Source organism: Gopherus flavomarginatus, chromosome 7 (assembly GCF_025201925.1).
Source record: "Gopherus flavomarginatus isolate rGopFla2 chromosome 7, rGopFla2.mat.asm, whole genome shotgun sequence".
Lineage (NCBI taxonomy): Eukaryota > Metazoa > Chordata > Testudines > Testudinidae > Gopherus > Gopherus flavomarginatus.
This window is the reverse complement of record NC_066623.1, coordinates 71,783,031-71,804,352: the sequence shown is the minus strand read 5'-3', so window position 1 is coordinate 71,804,352 and position 21,322 is coordinate 71,783,031. Positions and strand designations below refer to the sequence as shown.

General features: G+C 38.9%; 1 protein-coding gene across 2 annotated transcripts in view; it reads left to right on the top strand.

Moving 5' to 3' along the window:
- The window catches only part of DENND1B (DENN domain containing 1B), a 258,748-nt gene that overhangs the window by 158,070 nt on the left and 79,356 nt on the right, over positions 1–21,322 (top strand). For both annotated transcript variants that reach the window (XM_050961408.1, XM_050961407.1), the window contains one exon: positions 9,411–9,511. In XM_050961408.1, coding sequence (XP_050817365.1) covers positions 9,411–9,511 — 101 coding nt within the window. The remainder of the gene's footprint in view (positions 1–9,410; positions 9,512–21,322) is intronic.

The window sequence follows — 21,322 nt, the reverse complement described above, 5'->3', positions numbered from 1 at the left end:
GGAGTTACATAAGTGTTGTAGTTTTTCTCCCCTTACCTGCTATCTGTATAGAAACATACGTAATAGAACTATCGTGCTCTAAAAATAAGACTTCGTTTTCTTTTCAAGAAAAGGTCATGATTCAAAGGTGGATCAGCAAATTACCTTTTAAAAAACCCACCATCTGCAGTTTTACACTAAGGCAAAAAGAAAAAATTCCTGGTCTGACTGGGACTCTTCCTCACTTTTCATGTCCAGTAATCCCTGGCAATTCAGTAAGCATTACGAAACAAGAGTAAGTGCCAAAGATAACGTCAGTTTTTGTGGACCTGGACAAAGGGTCACTAAAAAACTCTTGAGGTGCTGAGTCACTATGTAGCTGGGCCATTTTGAACTGGTGACCAGATTCCATTATGAATTGCCAGAGCAGTAAGGTCCCTTGAAAAAAGCTATTACTCAGTTGATACAGTGGCTGCGTAAAAGTAGGAGATGTGGTCAATGCCTGAACTGAATTGGTGTGTCACACTTGCAATTTTTGCCCGCATACCATACCAGCAGTATTTAGCTATCTACTTTTTCCCACTTACCACAGCTCCTTGTCCATCCCATCATTTCTCTTCCTCATATTCAGTGTTCAAAAGATGAATTACAACATAGCCAATGATAGTCTCTAGTCTTGCTTGCAGTAAATAAGTCGCTTGTCAGCTATTCACAAAGAGTGTTGTTTCCTGCTGCTGCTTAATTAGTGGACAGCAGGAAAGCATGCCATAGAGTTCCTCTACCTTTTGAGGGAGGATGAAAAAATTATTCTTGAGAATTCCCCCTTCAGAGGGGAAAAACATATGCAACCTCCCCCCCACCCCTTTTTTTTATGGTAGGGCCTCTTCTTTTGCATAGAGAGGGGAAGTAGAAGGATGAGGGGGGAAAGAGGGAGAGAAAGGATTATGAGTGAGACAGAAGGTAGTAAGGGGGAAACGGGTGAAGAAACCTGTGTTTGGAGAAAGAGAGGTTGGGGGAGATGGGAAAAATTAGGGAGAGATTTAGAAAGTAGGATATAAGTGAGCAAGAGGGGAAGGAAGGATAGCACATGGAAATGGAAAGAATACTGGGAGACTGAAAGCAAATGTTAGAAAAGACAAAAAAGTGAGAAGAAAGCAGTGTTAGATGGAGTTAGCTTTTTCAAGATTAAAGGAGCACCAGAATGGAGATACATTCTTTATTTAGTCTAAAACGTAAGGGGACGCTCAATTTGAACTTGTTAAACTTGACTAATATTTTTCAAAACACTCTTCTAAAGAGCACCCTTTAAAATATGTTCTAGCTTTTTTTGGAGGAAAAACATTTTAAAAAAATTACAAAGGGCTTGTCTCTGCTACCTCTTAAGCCTCCACTTCCACTTATGCCTAGAAAGATGTTTTGTGCAGGAAAATAAGTTCAGTTTCCTCCTTGCACCTGCTCCTTTCTGGGCACTCACCTGCCCAATGCCTCTTCAATTTCATTTTCTACTCCGCTGCTATTACTGGGAAACACCCTTTTCCTAAGCCCATAAGGCTAGGCAAGAATTGTGTGAATTCTTTTCCCTTCCAAGGTAGTATACAAGAGTAATATCACCATGCTGCATCATGAGAGAAATAGCAACTGCTCATCAGCAACACAGTGAAATGACTGTACACAAAATGCTGTCAAATGCACAGAATAAACATATTGAAAATACAGATAAAAAGAGGATAAAATTTGAAAAGTAGGTATAGTTTAAAAATAACTTCCCTTAAGTTTAAAATTAACATTTTCATGTTATTTATTCAATTCCAAAAGTTCATTTTATGTCCTTGGATGAAAAGATAAATTTAAATAGAGGGGTAAGATCATCATCTTTGGGGTTGCAATGGGAGGCAGACAAACCATTAGGTCTATGGGACTTTGAGGAAGAGTGTGCCAGGGCTCATTTCTAGACATGACATTCAAAGCCACTGACAACATTAGAAAATGTTTTGGGGAATTGATTTTTTATGCTATAGCTCAGATGGTAGATTTTTTTAAAGGTGATTGTACGGCACCACAGGTTAATTTTACTTGCGCATTTTGTCTAATTTGAGTCACTGTGTTTGGCTTACAGACAACATTCTGCTAATAAGTTTTTATAAATTCCTATTTTTCATGTTGTCATGATTGTAAATCTTGTCATCTGTATTCTCTCAGTTTTGTTTTCACTGGAGGTTACAGAAAGTGCTTTGAACAAAGTAATTTATACTGATAGAATGTTAACTGTCAGATAAGAAAAATGGTTTGTGTGATATATGGAGTTATTGTTTTCAGATCTTTCACTTGAATTAGATGGATCTGCAAGTAGCTTTCAAATAAATATATTGTAGAAATCTGTTAACAAAAAACTTTCAACTCAAAACAGCATTGTTTCAAAAAGATTTCAGTGTTTCTGCAGAAATTAAAAAATAATAAAATATTGTAGAAAATTGCTTCTCTTGTTGACATAGACTCCAGACTGCGAAAAAGTATAAACTGAAGTCAGTCTCTGTTGCTACTTTTAATTAAATTAGTTTACTAGAGAGATGTATTTCCAAAAGACAAATCCTTCTGGTTTGTCAAAATATGTAGCATGTAAACTTGCATTGTAATGCATTAAATATTGTTAACTAGTGCTCAGATGCTGTGGTGCTGGGTATTGTTGTAAGAACCTAAATAGAAACAATATAAAATCAAAATAGAGGTACAAATGTAAAGATTTCCAGAGAATACTTTACTGAGAGCTCTCGGCTAGTCGATGTTTTTTAGCGATAAATCTGACATGTTTGAGCATGTACTACTGCTGAGAGAGCATACAGTATTAAACATGTGTCCCCGCTGTGCAAAGTCAGATGATTAGGTTACAGTTTTCCCACAATTCCTGACAGAACATTGACTCCACTCTGTACAGGTCATACAAACTTCTGAAAGCGTAGTCAAGTTTTGTTTGTTGGTTTGTTTTAAGGATATGTTCCTTTATGGCATATAAAGACTCATGCATTTCACAGTCTGGAATTGACAAATGACCTTCTAAAGCAATATTATTTTATTGAATCATTCCAAAAAGATGATAACACAAGCAAGACTGGAAACATTTTATGAATTATATACTTCTACTGCAGCCATACTCACCTTCTTAATAATAATAATAAATTAATTAATATCTAGCTTTTATATAGTTCTTTTCATCTGTAGGTATTAAAACACTTTACAAAAGAATTAAGTATAATCATTTTCATTTTACAAATGGGGAAACTGAGGCACAAAGGCAAAGTTACTTGTCCAGCACCAGAAATAGAACCCAGTCTCCTGAGTCTGTCCACTGCTTTATCCACTGGATTACAACACCTCCTAAATCGTATGTGGATATTTATTCAATAAGTATAAACATTTTAGACTAGGAAATGAGTTTAGGAACTGTTTAAATTGATTTTGAACATGATTTGGTTGCCAATTATAAACATGATTTTAAAACATGATTCTAATAAAGTTTACAAAACATATAAGAAAATAGTTTAACTGGAGACTTGTTTAAGCTGATTTTAAACACAGTTCCAAATTCAGTTCCATGCCCAGTTATAATGGAATCTTAGAAGACAAGAAGATAGATAGAACACCAGACCCTCAATAATATACTTCTTGTCCACCATGAGCTTTAAATATTAAGATCAAAATCTGAAACATGTCTGTACCCAAGCAGGAAACCAGTGCAAAGTATAACCACGGTTAGGCAGAATCCTCTCTGTTGACACCATGGACAGTTGTTTTACCTCAGACTGCCCTAGCTGCAGGCAGTTGACCAGTCATTTTGAGAGCTCATAGTAAAGGTTCATTGATAGGGTTGAACGTTGGAGTACCAAAGGCACATATCAGAATTGTCAAGTCCTTGTGTGTAAGAGAGAAAGAAAGCTATAGTCTTTTGATGTTCTTAGGGAAAGAACAAACTTGCTTTAACCACATCTGACCTAGCACCATCTAACAGCAGTTGCTCTTCAAGGGTGCCTCAGTTTTTGAACGTTGTCAGGCTTCTGAAGAGACTATCTGAAATAGGAAGATGTAAGGAAACTCTGACTCTCCTCGCATTTCTTGCCCAACTTGCTCAGCATAATTTCAATCTTGTTGGGATTCAGTCTCTGCTAATTTAGTGCCATCTTGTCATGAATTTCACTAAGGAAATTTCTTAAACAACGAAATCCTCTAAGTGTCTGGAGAAAGTAGCATATGTAGCTTGGTATTATAAGTAAGCACCTACTTCCCACACACTTTTCAAAACAGTAGCAGATAGAATTAAAGAGCACTAGAGTTATTACAAATCTCATAGGAACACAACACAAGATTTCTGGGGTGCTGGAACACTTTTTATAGTGGGGGTGCTGTGAGCCATTGAACTAAAATGTAATGGAAACCACTTCAAGTCACAGAGTGCTGCATCACCCCCTGCACCCTTAGTTCCAGCACCTGTGATTGATGTTGATGATACTGACTAGAATCCCTTGTCAAGTAGCACCGGAAACAGATGTAAACATTCCCAGTCATACTTGAAAATGCAAAAGAATCTACTGACAGACAGTATCACATGATTCTGACAGCCATAATAATACCAACAAAGGCAGCCTTCTCCATCATGTTATTTGTGACTGACAAAGGCTATCTCAGCACCATATTTAAGCTCCCTCTCAGAAAACAAACAAAAAGTTATCAAACATTTCTGTCCAGGTGCTTTTATAGCTGTTTTGCCCTCACTTTCAATATCTAGAAAATCAAATACTGGTATAGAAATACCAAACAGTCGGGTCTAGCAAAGTTCATGCAACAAACTTTCTCCATCTTCTTTAAAACCATAGAATTATGTGCCAATCAGAACATCTCATGTTACAAAAGGAATTTTGCCAGACAAAGATGTAAGCCACAAGTTTTTGCTGGGGAACGGAATATCAGTTTCTACATGCAGAAATTGATCAGATTTTGCAGTTGATGTAATCTCCAGTAGCAACTGATAGGATGGGTAGGACTGGCCACAATCTTGAAGACAACTCCAAGACAATTTACTAAAGATGCTTTCTGCCCCGAAAAATATCTGAACCACAATCTCTTTTGTAATTCTCAATAATCCCTGGAGAAATGGAATTCAGTCTGGATGCAGTCTCCAGTTAAATGTACTCTTCTCCCCAGAGAACAAAAGCAATCCTGCATTCTGCCAGGGACTCACATAAACCATACTGTTCACTACTTATTTCAGCCACAATCATTGTTACCTATACCACTTTTCTCTGCATCAGCACCAATGGATTCAGACTCCACTTTCTGCCCCACGCCTTCTTTACTCAGCTCCCGACAGCATGCTAAATACTGCACTCTGGTGGTCATATATTACCATTCCTTGCAGTCCTATGAACAACAGCTCTTTGATACCCAATTAATTGCTCCCTTAGCAGTCACCACTGGAACCTAGAGTCAGGTGTCCACTCCCCTCTAAGACTTTCAGAGGTTTCTCCTGAATCCCACTGCACGAAATGGTGGACTTATAAACTGCCGAGGTCAAATGATCAAGTATAGAATGTCCCTTAAATATTTTTAGATTTTTCCTTAAATATCTGGTTATTTAAAGCTAAAGATAGTTTTATCCCAATAGCTACAGAGTTCCCTATATTTTCCTGCACCTAGCGGGGAGAATACTACAAACATTAAGGTGCAGTTATTTAGATGGTTAATGCTTTTGGGAAATAATAGTACAGTTCTTAATTTTTTGAAAAGGTAAAATCACAAGGTAAACCAAAAGCAAAATAAAATATCAAGATAAAAGTGCAAAATTCTTTCATGACACAAAGGCCACAGTTATCACTTCACAAATGTTGTAATGTAGAGTTGACACAGTATTCAGTGTCATTCAGATGAAAAGCATCTTTGTCCCATATATTCTTAAATTACCAAATTTCATTAGAAGTTAGAATGTATACTAAATATTTATATACCTCCCAGTGGTGCGTTTATAAATCCACTTACTCTTGTTTAAGGAATAAATAGAAATGTTTTAACAATACATTTTTGGTGTATTAAGTACAAAATGTAAGGAGAAATATAATGAACTTCGTTAAATGAATAAACCAGTTAAGTCCATACTTTCACTGCTAGAAAAGAGTAAAGTCATGTTATGCATTAATTTAACATTTTTATCTTCTGAATGTCAGCCCAAAACGTGGATCGCAAAGTGGTAAAGACCAGTTATAGAACTTAAAATATCTTGTGCAATGTAATTATTCATTTTCTAGATTGCTTTGGTAATGAGCGCAAACCAAAACATAATGCACATTTTTCAGTTTTTTCCATAACTATAAATAGAAATGCTTGTGTGCATGTATCTGTTTTTTGTGTATGTGTAAATATAAGATATACAATTTTAAACTCTTGATTAACACAACTTCATTAACTAGATAAAGAGATCTTTATCTAAATTTTGCGAATCTTCTAACCAGCACTTTGCTTTATTTCAGTCTGTGATTGAAATGTCTACAACAATATTTTTTATATGGACAGTTTGGCTTGAAATACAAAATATAATATAATATAATATAAATATTTTAATTTGTGAATCACATCCATTTTGTATAAAATACTTGAAAACAGTACTGAATTTGTTCTACAGCTTCAAGAATATTACTTAAAATGTAAAGGAAAGCAATCCTAGATAAATCCAACAAATAATAATGAGTGCAAGAGAGAAAGGAAGGATGTGCATTTGCCAAAAGATAAATGAATAATTAACTCTTTGTAACAAAGCAATAATTATTAAATTGGACATTGCCTTAATGCCAAAAACAGTACAATGTAGTTGTTTGACATAAAGCTAAGAAACAAAATGTTAATCTGAAATGTACAGTTTAAATATGGAATTATGATATACTTGGCTTCCTGTAGTATAGCTGTCAAGCTTGGGCAGTTCGTTGGTCAATAGTGACATCCTATGTGTCAGTGAACAGAGTCTCTTGATACCATAACCTGCAGTTCACACATTACTGAAGCTCCAACTGTCGAACATTCAAGTCCCTTGGTATTATTGCAGTTTCCAGACTCTCCTGACTGGCTCATGTTTCATTCTTTGGCAATTTGCCCTAATGATATCCCTCAGGAGCTTTCGACCCTCTTTTTTTCCATATTTAATCGTATTATATTAATCTGAGTGATGAGCAAACTGTGCTGCACAAATTGTAATTGTCTGTGATTTCTGCCAAGATGTTCTTATAATTATTTTTTCCATTTTTATTATAAAAATGTATATGCAAAATTGTTCTATAATTTTTATAAACAAATATAACTGTCCAAGATACCCAGGATGCTAAAGCTTTAATTGCTGCTTTATTCCATGAAGAGATTTCGCTATAAAATCCATAAAATCTCAGCACCATACTAGCAGGATCCACATTTTTTTAGCTCTTACATTTGCTACAGTAGAAATGCATGCTTAATAAAGACCAGTACTAATTAAGTCAATATTGGATAGTCACTTTATCGATGACCTAATAAGACATTATAACCATCTTTTGTCTTCTTCCATAAACAAGGTGGCTTCTAAACCTCCTTCTGGCTGTGCTATTATCATAGATCACCATCGGATTATCTGTGGCAAATCAAGTACCAGGGAAGGCAATTGTAGCACCAGTAGTGGAACTAAAAAGATAAGATTTTGAGTCTTATTATATGGTTGGGTTTCCAAAATCCTATGCTTAGGAAAGGTGTTTCCTTCCCCCCTCCCTTCCTTTCTTTTACTCCATCTGAGAACTTCAGATCAGTAGGATTGTGTTCTTGGTGATGTCTCATGTGCTGGATATGGGCTACCTCTGTTTGGAAACAGTGTTGCTATTTTCTCATTTTGTGCAATTTCCCACCTATTTTATGAATAAAATCAACCAGATTCAGTTCAGTTTATCTGTCTTCATGGTAGGAGGGCCCAGTATGGGAGAGCAAATGCAAAGTAATTATGGTTGTTTCAAATGGTTTTATTCACAATACTGTGTAGAAGTAGGTCCTCCAGGTAAGGATCTGTGGCATACAGCCTGCAAGATAGCACCTCATGAATGGTAAAACAAACTGGGCTGCTTGGACCAATATTAGTGGAGACTAACATCTCATTACAGGAGACCAAGGTGCCTCATACCAGAAGTTGTTCACCTACAGGTCAGAGAACCATTTCTTGTCAACTTCTGTCCTGTCTCTCACCACGAATTTTCTGGGAGGGGTTATTTGAAAAGGTGACAAAGCTGGTCTCATATCATTTGAAGTGTCCTGAATTACTGGACTCTTTTTTTCCAAAAGTTGTTTAGAGATGAAGGCAGAAAAAGACTAAGGAGAATTTAGTTCAGCCCTCAGGAATAGTGTCTGAAAGTTGCTTATTCTCCTTCTCAGATGAATGGAATGTTGTGTAAGTTCACTTGAGTCCCAAATGTCCATGATGATGATACTCGATCTGTCTTCTACGTTTGACACTGTTGCTTGTGATGTGGTGTTGAGTTACAGGAATAGAGGGAGCTTCTCTTTTGTGACTCAGGTCTTTTATCCAAGATTACCAAGGGTGATTTGCAGGAAATTGCATCATTTTCCCAAAGACAAAGACTATTTGTTTGCTAAGATATCTGTGGAAGGCAGAAGGTTTGGGTATTTGGCTCTTTAAATTATTGGCTGGAAAACTATTTCAGTTTTGGGGCATGCAGCGGGCTTGCTATGCTCTTGGATGGCTATCCTTTGTATGACTTATTAATGGGGATTTAAAACAAAATAAAAAGTATAGGATTAATTTCTGATGTTAGTCTAACATCTGAGTTTGCAGGCATGATGCAAGGACATCTGTTTGCTCTTTTTTTCTTTTCTAAGGGAGAATGGCTTAGGAGAGATAATTATTAGGGGCATCCTTTTCAAATTGTGTCAGTTTATCATTTTGTAAATGTTTGTACACTTGAAGGCTTTAAATCCAGGTTGGAGGATGTCAGTAGCCCAGCCAGAGGTTAAAGGCCTACTGTAGTAGTGGGTGTGTGAGCTTCTGTGGCCTGCAATATGCAGGAGATCAGACTAGGTGATCATGATGGTCCCTTCTGGCCTTAAAGTCTATGAGTCTGTGTTCAGAAGTTATGATAGTCTATAATACTTTGGTCTAATGTTGTTTTTTGGGTTTAGTGTGTGGGTGCTGGGTGGTGTTGGTGGCATGTGATATTCAGGAGGCCAGACTAGATGATCTGGTGGTCTGTTCTAGCCCTTTAAACTATGATATCTTAACAGTTGAAAATAATATTAACAATGCTACGTTTAAACATTTTTTTATACAGTTGAGACTTTAAAAATATAAACATTTCATTTTAAATTTTGTACTTTGTGTTAAAAAATTTTTGTTGTCAATTCTTTGTATATATTTTTATTTTCAGTTAACTGCTTGTGTTCATGGATCAGCTGCATTGTTATATCCAATGTATTGGCAACACATATACATCCCAGTGCTTCCTCCACACCTTCTGGACTACTGCTGGTAAGATAGCTAATATATTATATTATGTTTAATTCTGAGATACGTAGCTATAATAATGTCTAGCTTTGTCAATCTAGGTAACTCATGAAAACATTAATAAATTGTGTGAATGAATACACTAATAATGATGCATGCCCCAATTCAGGAAGGCATTTAAGCTGGAACAAAGATGAACGTAAGCAAGTGGCTAAATGTTTTCTTGTATTGTGACCTTAAACTGTAATACTCCATATTATCAATATAACATTTGGAAGCGTGGTTACAAAAGCTGTGTATATTTTCCAAACAGAGAATGCATGCAGTAATTTTAATATAAGTATCTTATAGTTTTCATTTATGTAAAGCTGTTTTACTTTAAAAAAATGCTGGAATTGTAAGCTAAAGTCTGATTCTTGGGTTTTGATTTAGGAGCAAAAATTAATGGGCAAAGAGTTGTTATTAATTACATATTATTATTTAATATTTGGATTCCATTAGCATTTTTGAAGCCCAGTCACCATCAGGACCTCATCCAATTCCTGCCCCCAAAAGCTTACAGTCTGCTTTTGGGTATCCAGAATCTTTGGAGAGGAAATTTTTTTGTCAACAAATACTGCTGTTAAAGAATTGCCCCAACCTGCAGTGTGCTGATCACATGGAAGACTTCGTATTCTTGTCAAGTTACAGTTGAAAGTTGTGCTTTTGGCCTCTATGGGCACTTCTCACAATTGTTCAAGAGAAAGTGGCTTCAGTTATACATATTTGGTGGCCATGAATTATTAGGACTGTCAGGGTATTTTCAGAAGTAATTTACTGTTCAAAAAAGGCGTGGGCTTTAAGACCTAGGAATACCAATGATTTATTATTCATTTATTTGTATTATCATAGTCCTTAGTGGTGCAACTGAAACAAAGGCTCCATTGGGCTAGTCACTGTATATACACATAGCAAAGAGATAGTCCCTGCCCCAAGGAGCATGTAATTTAAATAGACAATTCTGAAAAGAATGGGAAAAAGAATTATTATGCCCATTTTACAGATATGGAACTGCAGTCTAGAAATGTAGAGTAATTTGTCCAAAGTTAGACGGGAAGTGTGTGATAGAGCCAGGAATAGAGCCCAGATCTCCTGAGTGCCTTAACAACAATATCTGCCTTCTTTCCTGTCTTTGGTTAATGTTTCCTGTATCCCTCGCAGTTGAAATGTTTGGTAGGTTGCTGGATTTTTTGTAGAACCTATGAGTATTGGTGTTTGTTTCATAGACTTTCGTTCAATCCATCAGTATCATCTTGATTTCTAAAGAAATTCTGAATATATTTGCTTAAGTCTTCTTGGTGGTCTCTTCTTAAGCAGATGATTGATTTGTGTGGATTGTTTTTTCTCTCCATGGTAGTATCTTTATTTTATTAGTAAGTTATCTTTTCTCTTTTTTTTCCCTTCAAAGCATACCCAAACCCTTCATTTCAAATGATACATTTGGTTTGGAGAAAGTCATTCCTGTTTGCTTTCTCTCTAGCCTTTGAGAAAATGCATCAAGACAGGGGTATAGCTTGGACATGGTTCTTTTAGCTTTCATGTCACTTGAACTTAGAATCAGAACTCCTGACTCTTCATCAATATCATCCATCTTTGCTCTTCTCAGAAAGAAGGCAGATTTCTGAACCTGAATTCACCCTTTTCTTCACCTAGTACCCTACAATATTTATCTTGTACTGCAGGGCTTTTATTTCTCACTGCTAAGCTGGGATAGTATACACAGACATTGTAGTGGCAGGTCCTGTGCACAGTTGATTGTTATGTTAATAGTTGAGATTCTAGGTCTTAATGGCATGGTCCAAACATTTGATTCACTCACTAAAGAAGCAAGAGGTTTCTAAACTTGTAAGACTTGTTTGTCTCCTCTTTCTTTGTTTCTTTAGCACTATAGAGGAAAACAAGTTTATAAAGTTTTCAAATTGCGACATAAAAATCACAAAAGCAACCGCATGATAGGGGAAATTACCACAGCAATTATAATTCAACTTTTTTTGCTCAGCTTGTTGCATATATATGTTTCTCTATCTGAGCGCTTCTGTTACAGGGCTGTTTTATTTTTAGGCAGATAGAAGTATTACAATAAGGGCTACGTGAAATACTTCTCCTTCCCCAGGTACTTGGCTCTTATTAGCCAAGTAAATATTTTCCCCATAGGCATATAACATGACCGAGTGCTGAGGAACACTAGTTAGATGTAGGACCCTACTGTATGATTTCAGTGCCTAAATGTAATGAGAGCAATCTGTGGGTGCTGCCACTATTCAGAATGAGTAAAATGACCTTAATAGGCTTTCATGTGCATTGTTATTATGTTGCCGTTGTCTTGACATAAAAATGTTATTTGTATTTTTACAGTATTGTCATTGTTTCCTTTTTACTCGATATGTCATGTCATAACCAGAGATTGCTCCAGTATTATTTCACTTGGACTTCATTATGCTGTCTCCCATAGTCTTAGTCACATTGTCACAGCATCACTGTAACATGAAACTCAATTCAAGAAACTGAGGTATTAGCACTTGCCACGGAAGTTGTTTGTGCCAGAGAGGTTTTGCTGTTTTAAAATCATAGTTAAAAAACCCAAACTAACTAAGATGATTTAGTCTAGTTAAAGGAAGTTGGCCCTGATTTTGCAAACACTTACACATGTGAATAACTCCATCAAACCCAACAGAAATCATGCAATATAGAGCTGGAAGAAAACTCAAGAGATCATCTACTCCAGCATCCCGGGCTGAGTCCAAATAATTGTCCAACCTGTTCCTAAAAACCTCCACAACCTCCATTGGAAGCCTATTCCAGTACTTAATTATCCTTAAAGTTAGAAGAAATGTTTTTTTTTCCTAATTCTAACCTAAATCTCCCTTCCTGCTGATTAAGTCTATTATTATTTGTCGTATCCTGAGTGGGCATGGAAAACAATTGATCACTGTCCTCTTTATAAGAGCCCTTAACATGTTTGAAGACTCTTATGAAATTCCCCCTCCCCTCTAGTCTTCCTTTCTCAAGACTAAACAAATCCCGTTTTGTTTTTTTTTAACATTTTCTCATAATCAGGTTTTTATTCCAGCTGAGGCCTCACCATTGACGTGTAAAGCAGGACAGTTACCTCACAGGTCTTATATATTACACTCCTATTAATAAACCCCAAATGATATTAGCCTTTTCACAACTGCATCACACTTTTCGCTCATTTTCAGTTTGTGATCCGCTATAACCCCCAGATCCTTTTCAGTGGTACTACCAGTTTTCCCCCATTTTGTAGTTATACATTTGATTTTACTTTCCTAAGTTTAGTACTTTGCATTTGTCTCTGAATCAGTGACTTGTGCTCTTCATTATTTACCACTCCCCCAATGTTTGTATCATCTGAAAATTTTATTAATTATGATAGTATGTTGTCTTCCAGGTCATTGCTAAAATGATAAATAGTGTAGGCCCAAGACCCTATCCCTGCTGAACGCCATTAGAAAAAAACCTGCTTAATGACGATTCCCTGTTTACAGTTACATTCTGAAACCTTTCAGTTAGCCAGTTTTTAATCCATTTAATGTGTGTCATGTTAATTTTATATCATTCTAGTTTTTTAATCAAAATGTCTTGTGATAGCTATTTTGATTTACATTAATTACATTACCTTCTTTTAATTATTTATTAATCAAGTCCCGTATCTCTTGCTTGGGATTGGTGTTAGACTGACAGGCCTTAAATTCCCAGGTCATCCCATTTATCCTTTTTAAAAATTGGCAAACCATTTTCTTTCTTCCAGTCTCCTGGAAATTTCCCACTGTTCCAAGACTTACTGAAAAATCAATAGTCCAGTGTGTTCCTCAGCTACCTCTTAAGATTCTTGGATGCAAGTTACCTGGATCTGCCTATTGAAAAATGTCTAACTTTAGTAGCTTTTGTTTAATACTAGTAGAATGGAAAGAGTGTATCAACACCTTCTGAAGAGACTGTGTCATCTGTTTTCCCTCACCCAAATACATAACAGAAATATTTCTTGAACATTTCTGCCTTTTCTGCATTATTATTGATAATTCTACCATTTCCATTTAGTAATGGATCAATAGCATTGTTAGGATTCTCTTTGTTCCTAATATATTTTTTAAAACTCCTTATTGTTCTTAGCTTTGCTAGCCATAGATTTGTGCTTATCATTTTTCTACAATTTCTAACTTCTGATTTATTTTCATTACTATCAGCTGCTGCTTTTTTACATTTCTTTCATTCTTAATAATATATATTTTATAGCTGCCTTCAGTTCCCTTCTGACCAAGGTTTTTTTTTAACCAGCACAGCTGGTTTGTGGCTTTTGGGGCATCTAATAAGATATTCTTAACTAATTCCCAATTATCACTCACAGTTTTCTGATTAAACTCTTCCTCACAGCTGATTTGGCTTTTAACTGTTCTCAGCTTTGTGCAATTGGTCCTATTTAAGTACCAACTATGTGTTTATGTGTGGTGATAAAGTTCCTCCTCTACCTTGGTGGGTCCTGCTCTTATTGGCGGATTTTGCTAGCCTCAGAGATCTTCCTGTGTTGGCTCAAGAGTTGGGAGGTTTTGGGGGGAACCAGGGCCCGCCCCCTACCCTGAATTCCAGCCCAGGCCTCCGTGGACTGCAGCTGTCTAGAGTGCCTTCTGGAACAGCTACACGACAGCTGCAGTTCTCTGAGCTACTTCCCCATGGCCTCCTCCCAACACCTTCTTTGTCTTCACCACAGGACCTTCCTCCCGATGTCTGTTAACGCTTGTACTCCTCAGTCCTCCAGCAGCACATCCTCTCACTCCCAGCTCCTTACACACACCTCACTAACTGGAGTGAGAGCCGTTTTATACCAGGTGTCCTGATTAGCCTTAATTCTAGTAACTTCCCAATTGGCTAAAGGTGTCCTAATTAGCCTGCCTGCCTTAATTAGTTCTAGAAAGTTCCTGAGTGTTCTGGAATAGTCACTGTTCTCTTACCCAGGGAAAAGGGACCTGCTTATGCTGGAGCTAATGTATCTTCCTTTGACCACTCTCTTGTAGCCATCTGGCCTGACCCTGTCATAGTGTATATAGATATTACTAGGCTGGACTTTTTTTTGCTTGCACATTATAAATGTGATCAGGTCATGATCACCTGTACCTAAGCAACCATTAATTTTTAGTTTTCTTATCGGTTTCTCTTCATCTGTTAGGACAAGGTCTAATAAAGTATTCCCCTGTGTTGGCTACAACAGTTTTTGAGTTAAGACATAGTAATCTGTAATCTTTAGCAATTCCAAAGATGTTGTAGTACTGACTGTGTGAGACCTCCAGAATACGTCACTTAATTGAAGTCCTCCATGATCATGCAGGTTTTTGCCTACACATTATAGGTAGAGGTATAAGGAAGTGGTCATCTTGTTCCCTAGTGTGATTTAGTAGTGGTACAACAGACTGTCATAAACAGATAGTTAAGGGTTAATGTCTCTCTTACCTGTAAAGGGTTAACAAACAGGGACCCCCAAACACCTGACCAGAGAACCAATCAGAAGACAAGCTACTTTCAAATCTCTCGGGGGGGGGGGAAGCCTTTGTTTGTGGGTTTTGGGTTTGGCTTTGTTCTCTCTGAGTCCTGGACGGGGTTAGAGGTGTAACCAGGTTTCTCCCAATCTCCCTGCTACAGTCTCTTATCTGTTCAGAATTGTAAGTAGAAAAGGCAGTCATAGTCTTTTAATTTGTTTTCTTTTTCATTTGCATATGTGTACTTGCTGGAAGTAGCTTAAATTGTGTTTCTGCTGGAGAAAGTTTCTTTCTATTGTTTATAAGTTGAAAGACCCTGTAACTTTTTACCATATAAGTGCAGAGACAAGTTTTATGTTTTTCTTCTTTTATTAAAGTTTCCTCCTTTTCAGAATCTAATTGATTTTTCTGGTTATCTTTTGTAAAACTCCAGAGAAGGGAGTCTGCACTCACCAGGGAATTGGTGGGAGAAAGGAAAGGGGAGGAGGGAAGGGAAACCTGCTTTCAGCATTTATCTGTGTATCTCTCTCCGGAGAAGAAGGGAGGGGGGAGTGGTGATTCAAGGAGTTGAATCAGGCAATCTCCTAGTATTCCCAGGGTGGGAAAAAGCTGGAAGAAAGGAGGGAGGAAGGGAAATGGTTTATTCCCCTTTGTTGTGAGACTCAGGGAATCTGAGTCTTGGGGATCCCCAGGGAAGGGTTTGGGGAGACCAGAGTTTATCAGGTGCTCTAAATAAGTCCTGATTGGTGACAACCTAGCAAATCTAAGCTGGTAATTAAGCTCAGGGAATTTCATGCTAATACCCATATTTTGGACACTAAGTTCCAGAATTGGGAATTGTATTATGACACAGACACCAACTAATACCCCATCTTGGGCTTTCTCTGTTAGGACATTTATCCATAAACATTCAAGATGATTTTCTTCTGAGTTATCAGTGACTCAGAAACACTTACTGCAATTTTTGACAGAGTGCCACTCCCCCACCCCTTTTGCCCACACTGGATCCTTCCTAAATAGGTTAAAGCCACTGATTTTTTTTAACATTCCATTCACATGAGTCATCCCACCAGGTTTCAGTAATACAAACTAGAGCAATCCCAATTTCTCTTGCTTGTTACCCAGGCTCCTAGCATTGGTGTATAGGCAATTCAGGGATTTTTTCTCTTCATGTCTTTTAATTCCTTGATTAAATTTTTTTCAACATCTCAATTTTGTGCTGAGTGCTCATATCTTCCAGCTTTTACCCTTCCCTTTCGCTATTAGTTTAACTCCTTCCTGACTACTCTAGTCAGCCTGTTCCCAAGAAGAGTGGTCCTCCTTCCCTGAGGTGGATGCTATCCAAGCAATACAGCCCTCTCTCTGCACAGAAGGGGGACCAATGTTCCACAAAACCAAAAGTCTCCACCCTACACCAATTAACCAGCCTACCCAGTATTTTTCCAGGTATCAGAAATAGGCTAAATGGTCTGTAAGTCCTCAGGTTCTCCTTGTAATCTGTTTTAAAGATAGGTACTATGTTTGTCCTTCTCCAGTCCTTTGTGACTTCACCCATCCTTCATCAGTTCTCAAAGAAAATCACTAATTGTTCACAGATTGCTTCAGCTATTTCCTTAAGAACTTTAGGGTGAGTTTCATCAGGAAGCACAGGAACAAATCTACACAGACACACCCTAGAGCCCTGACCTGGGGTATTTTATCGCTACCCAAGATCCATAAACCTGGGAATCCTGGACGCCCCATCATATCAGGCATTGGCACCCTGACAGCAGGATTGTCTGGCTACTTGAACTCTCTCCTCAGGCTCTGTGTTACCAGGATTCCCCACTATCTTTGAGACACCACTGACTTCCTGAGGAAACTACAATCCATCAGTGGTCTTCCAGAAAACACCATCTTAGCCACTGTGGATGGAGCAGTTCTCTACACCAACGTTCCACACAAGATGGACTACAAGCCATCAGAACAGTATCCCCGATAATGTCACAACAAACCTGGTGACTGAACTTTGTGACTTTCTCCTCACCCACAACTATTTCAGATTCGGGGACAATTTATACCTTCACGTCAGCGGCACTGCTAAGGGTACCCGCATGGCCCCACAGTATGCCAACATTTTTATGGCTGACTTAGAACAGTGCTTCCTCAGCTCTTGTCCTCTAGCATCCCTACTCTACTTACGCTACACTGATGACATCTTCATAGTCATCCTTGAAGGGGCCATTTAGGGATCTGGGGCAAAAATCTGTCTGGGGATTGGTCCTGCTTTGAGCAGGGGGTTGGACTAGATGATCTCCTGAGGTCCCTTCCAGCCCTGATATTCTATGTCTCAACCTGGGCCCTTGAGGAATTCCACCAGGATTTCAACAATTTCCACCCCACCATCAACCTTAGCCTTGACTAGTCCACACAAGAGATCCATTTCCTGGACACTACAGTGCAAATAAGTGATGGTCATATAAACACCACCCTGTACCGGAAACCTACTGACTTCTATACTTACCTACATGCCTCCAGCTTTCATCCAGACCACATCACACGATCCATTGTCTACAGCCAAGCTCTCGGATACAACCATATTTGCTCCAATCCCTCATGCAGAGACAAACACCTACAGGATCTCTATCAAGCATTCTTAAAATTACAATACCCACCTGCTGAAGTGAAGAAACAGAATTGACAGAGCCAGAAGGGTACCCAGAAGTCACCTACTACAGGACAGGCCCAACAAAGAAAGTAACAGAACGCCATTAGCTGTCACCTATGCCACTCAAATGAAACCTCTCCGGTGCATCATCAAAGATCTACAACCTATCCTGAAAGATGATCCCTACTCTCACAGACGTTGGGAGACAGGCCAGTCCTCGCTTACACACAGCCCCCCAACCTGAGCAAATACTCACCAGCAACTACACACCACACAACAAAAACACTAAACCAGGAACCAGTCCCTGCAACAAACTACACTGCCAACTCTGTCCGCATATCTTTTCAAGGGACACCATCATAGGACCTAACCACATCAGCCACACCATCAGGGGCTCGTTCACCTGCACAGCTACCAATGTGATGTATGCCATCATGTGCCGGCAATGCCCCTCTGCCATGTACATTGGCCAAACTGGATAGTCTCTATGCAAAAGAATAAATGGACACAAATCAGATATCAAGAATTGTAACATTCAAAAACCAGTAGTCCAATCTCCCTTTAAAGTGGCAATTCTTCAACAAAAAAACTTCAGAAACAGACTTCAAAGAGAAACTGCAGAACTGGAATTAATTTGCAAACTGGACACCATCAAATTAGGTCTGACTAAAGATTGGGAGTGAATGAGTCACTAGAAAAAGTAATTTTCCCTCTGCTGATACTCACACCTTCTTGTCAACTGTTGGGAATAGGCCACATCCATCTTGATTGCATTGGCCTCATTAGCACTATAAAGGTAATTTTCCCTCCCTTGATATTCACCTTTTCTTGTCAACTGTTGAGACACTTCTGCCTTAATTGAATTGGCCTCGTTAGCACTGACTCCCTCACTTGGTAAGGCATCTCCCATCTTTTCATGTGCTGTAATATTTATACTGCTTACTGTATTTTTCACTCCATGCATCTGATGAAGTGGGTTTTAGCCCATGAAAGCTTACACCCAAATACATTTGTTAGTCTGTAAGGTGCCACAAGGACTCCTCTTTTTCTCCCCATAGAAACAGTGTTGACCTTCATGGGGAGTGGGAGGGGTCAAAAGAACTAGTTTCTCCATCATAGTGTAACCCTTCTGCCCCTCTGAGTTGGCAGCAACAAGGGCCGGGTTCAGTATCCAGGGGTTCCGTTTCAGTAACACAATGCATAACCGGCTCGAGCCCCCACCCAGTGACCTGGGACACTCACATATCACACCCCCCTGGGGGCCTCTAGGAGGCAATACTTCCCCTCTCGCAAGCACGGAGTCTGAGTGTAGCAAAATCTTTTTAATAAAAGAAGGAATCAATGCGGCATCCCATTGGAGAAACACCACAAACAGGGTTATAACACAAACCATAAACAAAACCCCACCTCCAAGTACGTTTGGCACTGTCCTTTTTCCCCTTAGGGTTTTAAGTCCAATCACCCCAAAGTCCAACAACCCAAAAGTCTCTGGTCAATGCCACCCCAGAGTTCGAGAGTTTATCTGTAGAGGTACCTCCCCCCAGCCTGGGTAGAAAGGGGCACCTTATGTGGTCCGGGGCCAACTGCCCTGCCTCTCCATGGGTTCTGCTTCCGCCTTCTCCACGAACTGCTCCGCTTCACCAGCCGCTCCACTCTGCTCCTCCAGCCGTCCTCAGAAACTGCTCCGCTCCACCAGCTGCTCTGCTCCATGAGCTGCTCCAGTTCTCCCTGCAAACTGCTCGGCTCCACTCACTCTGTGGGCCGCTTCACCCGTCCCACAGCTACTCCGCTCTGCCAGCCGCTCCGCTGCCACCAGCTGTCCCATGATCCACTCCAACCGTCCCCACAACTGCTCCATTCCGCCAGCCGCTCTGTTCCACAGTATATCTTCAGGCTCCCCCACTAGTTAGCACAGTACTCAGTGCTCTCAGCTCAGTAATTTCAGCTCTTTAGTGATTTCAGCTCTTAGTAGGGGAGCCCCAGTGCTAGTGCACCATTAGCCCAAAGTGAATTCAGCTCAGTAACCTGTATTTAGATTCTTGAGGGAATAAAAAAATCAACTCTGACATTCCACAGTGGAGAGAGGAGGGGGTGGAACTGGTGCTTCTGGCTCCACAAGGAGACTGCACCACCAGGCACAGATACCTGTCCCCAGCCTCTCTCAATTCACTGGGTTTTGGAACCCATGTCCCTTGTCTAGCAAGTACCACCCAACTGAGGGTGAGTGATTTGTCACCAAGCAGTCCCACAGCTCAGCAGTCTGGGATAGGGTAGGCGTGCCTATGCAAATACACTCTCTGAAATTCTTTCCACCAGATGTCAGGGTAGAGCTTATCCTGACTCTGCTTACAATAGCATGACAGCCCTTTATGAGTTGGCAAATGTGGCAGGCTGGTCAGTCTGAAATGTCACTGCTGTTTCCCATACCTTGACCCCTGTAAAGTTGAGGGGCTACTGTTTCCCTTTATCCTTCCTCACACACCTGGCAAAGCAGCTGGAGGGTGACCTGAATTACGAAAAATAGAAGAAAACGGGGAGGGATAGCTCAATGGTTTGAGCATTGACCTGCTAAACCCAGGGTTGTGAGTTCAATCTTTGAGGGGGGCATTTAGGAAACTGGGGTGTTTTTTTTTAAAAAACCTGTGTAAGGCTTTGTCCTGCTTTGAGCAGGGGGTTGTACTAGATGATCTCCTGAGGTCGCTTCCAGCCCTGATATTCTTTCTTCATATACACAGTCTACAAAATGTAATAATAAAAGTCTTACTTAGATTATTGGAATAATCAGCATTTGTTAATTTAGCTTTAAATCAGGGAGGTCTTAGAAAATGTGGGGAATTGACAACATAGCTGCCACAAGTAAGCAAAATGGGGTGCGCTAAGCACAGAGTTGTTCAGCCATAACTTTGAACTTCCTTTGTTTTTATTGGCTAAAACTAAGGTTTTAATATTCTATGACTGTTTTAATGTGAATGAACATGCTACAATCACATTTGGTTTGTTTTCTCATTGGTGAAAGTTTATGTTCAAAAGTGATATATGCTTATTTATTTCAACTTAAAAACTTGTCATCTTGTCCGCAGGCTGTGGTCTATGTAACGTTTGGACCCAAACTCTGCAATAGTTATTAAGGAGAATTTATATTTTGTGTCCAATAATTCTGATTTTTATCAGTACCTCACTGTAATCTGAGTTTTTTTCATGGTATTCTTAAGCAGGCTTTGATAGCTCCATGACTGGGATAGGCCTCCCCCTGGTGAGAATAATTCTAGTTGTCACATGGCATCAATAGAAAAGAATGCTGGAAAGCACATTTGGAAGAATATTTGACAGAATATTATCTTTATGAAAAAATTCACAACTTTAAACTTTCTTTATTATATGGTTATGTGAAAAATGTAGTTCTCTGAAGTCCATCCCCAGCTTGTTTTATATTTATTTAAATATTCTCTGATGATCACCGTGCACAAGTTTGTTTCATGTATCTAGGGGTTAATGTGCTATTATGCTGTACACCTTTGGTAGTTACCTTTCTGTTCAGTGTTTACGTACTGGTTCTTGGATCTTTTTTCCACCATTTATAATTGTTTTCTTACAGATATGGGTATTATCAGTGTAGCTAACTCTAATGAATTTCTCCACAACATTAGTTTTGTCAGTATT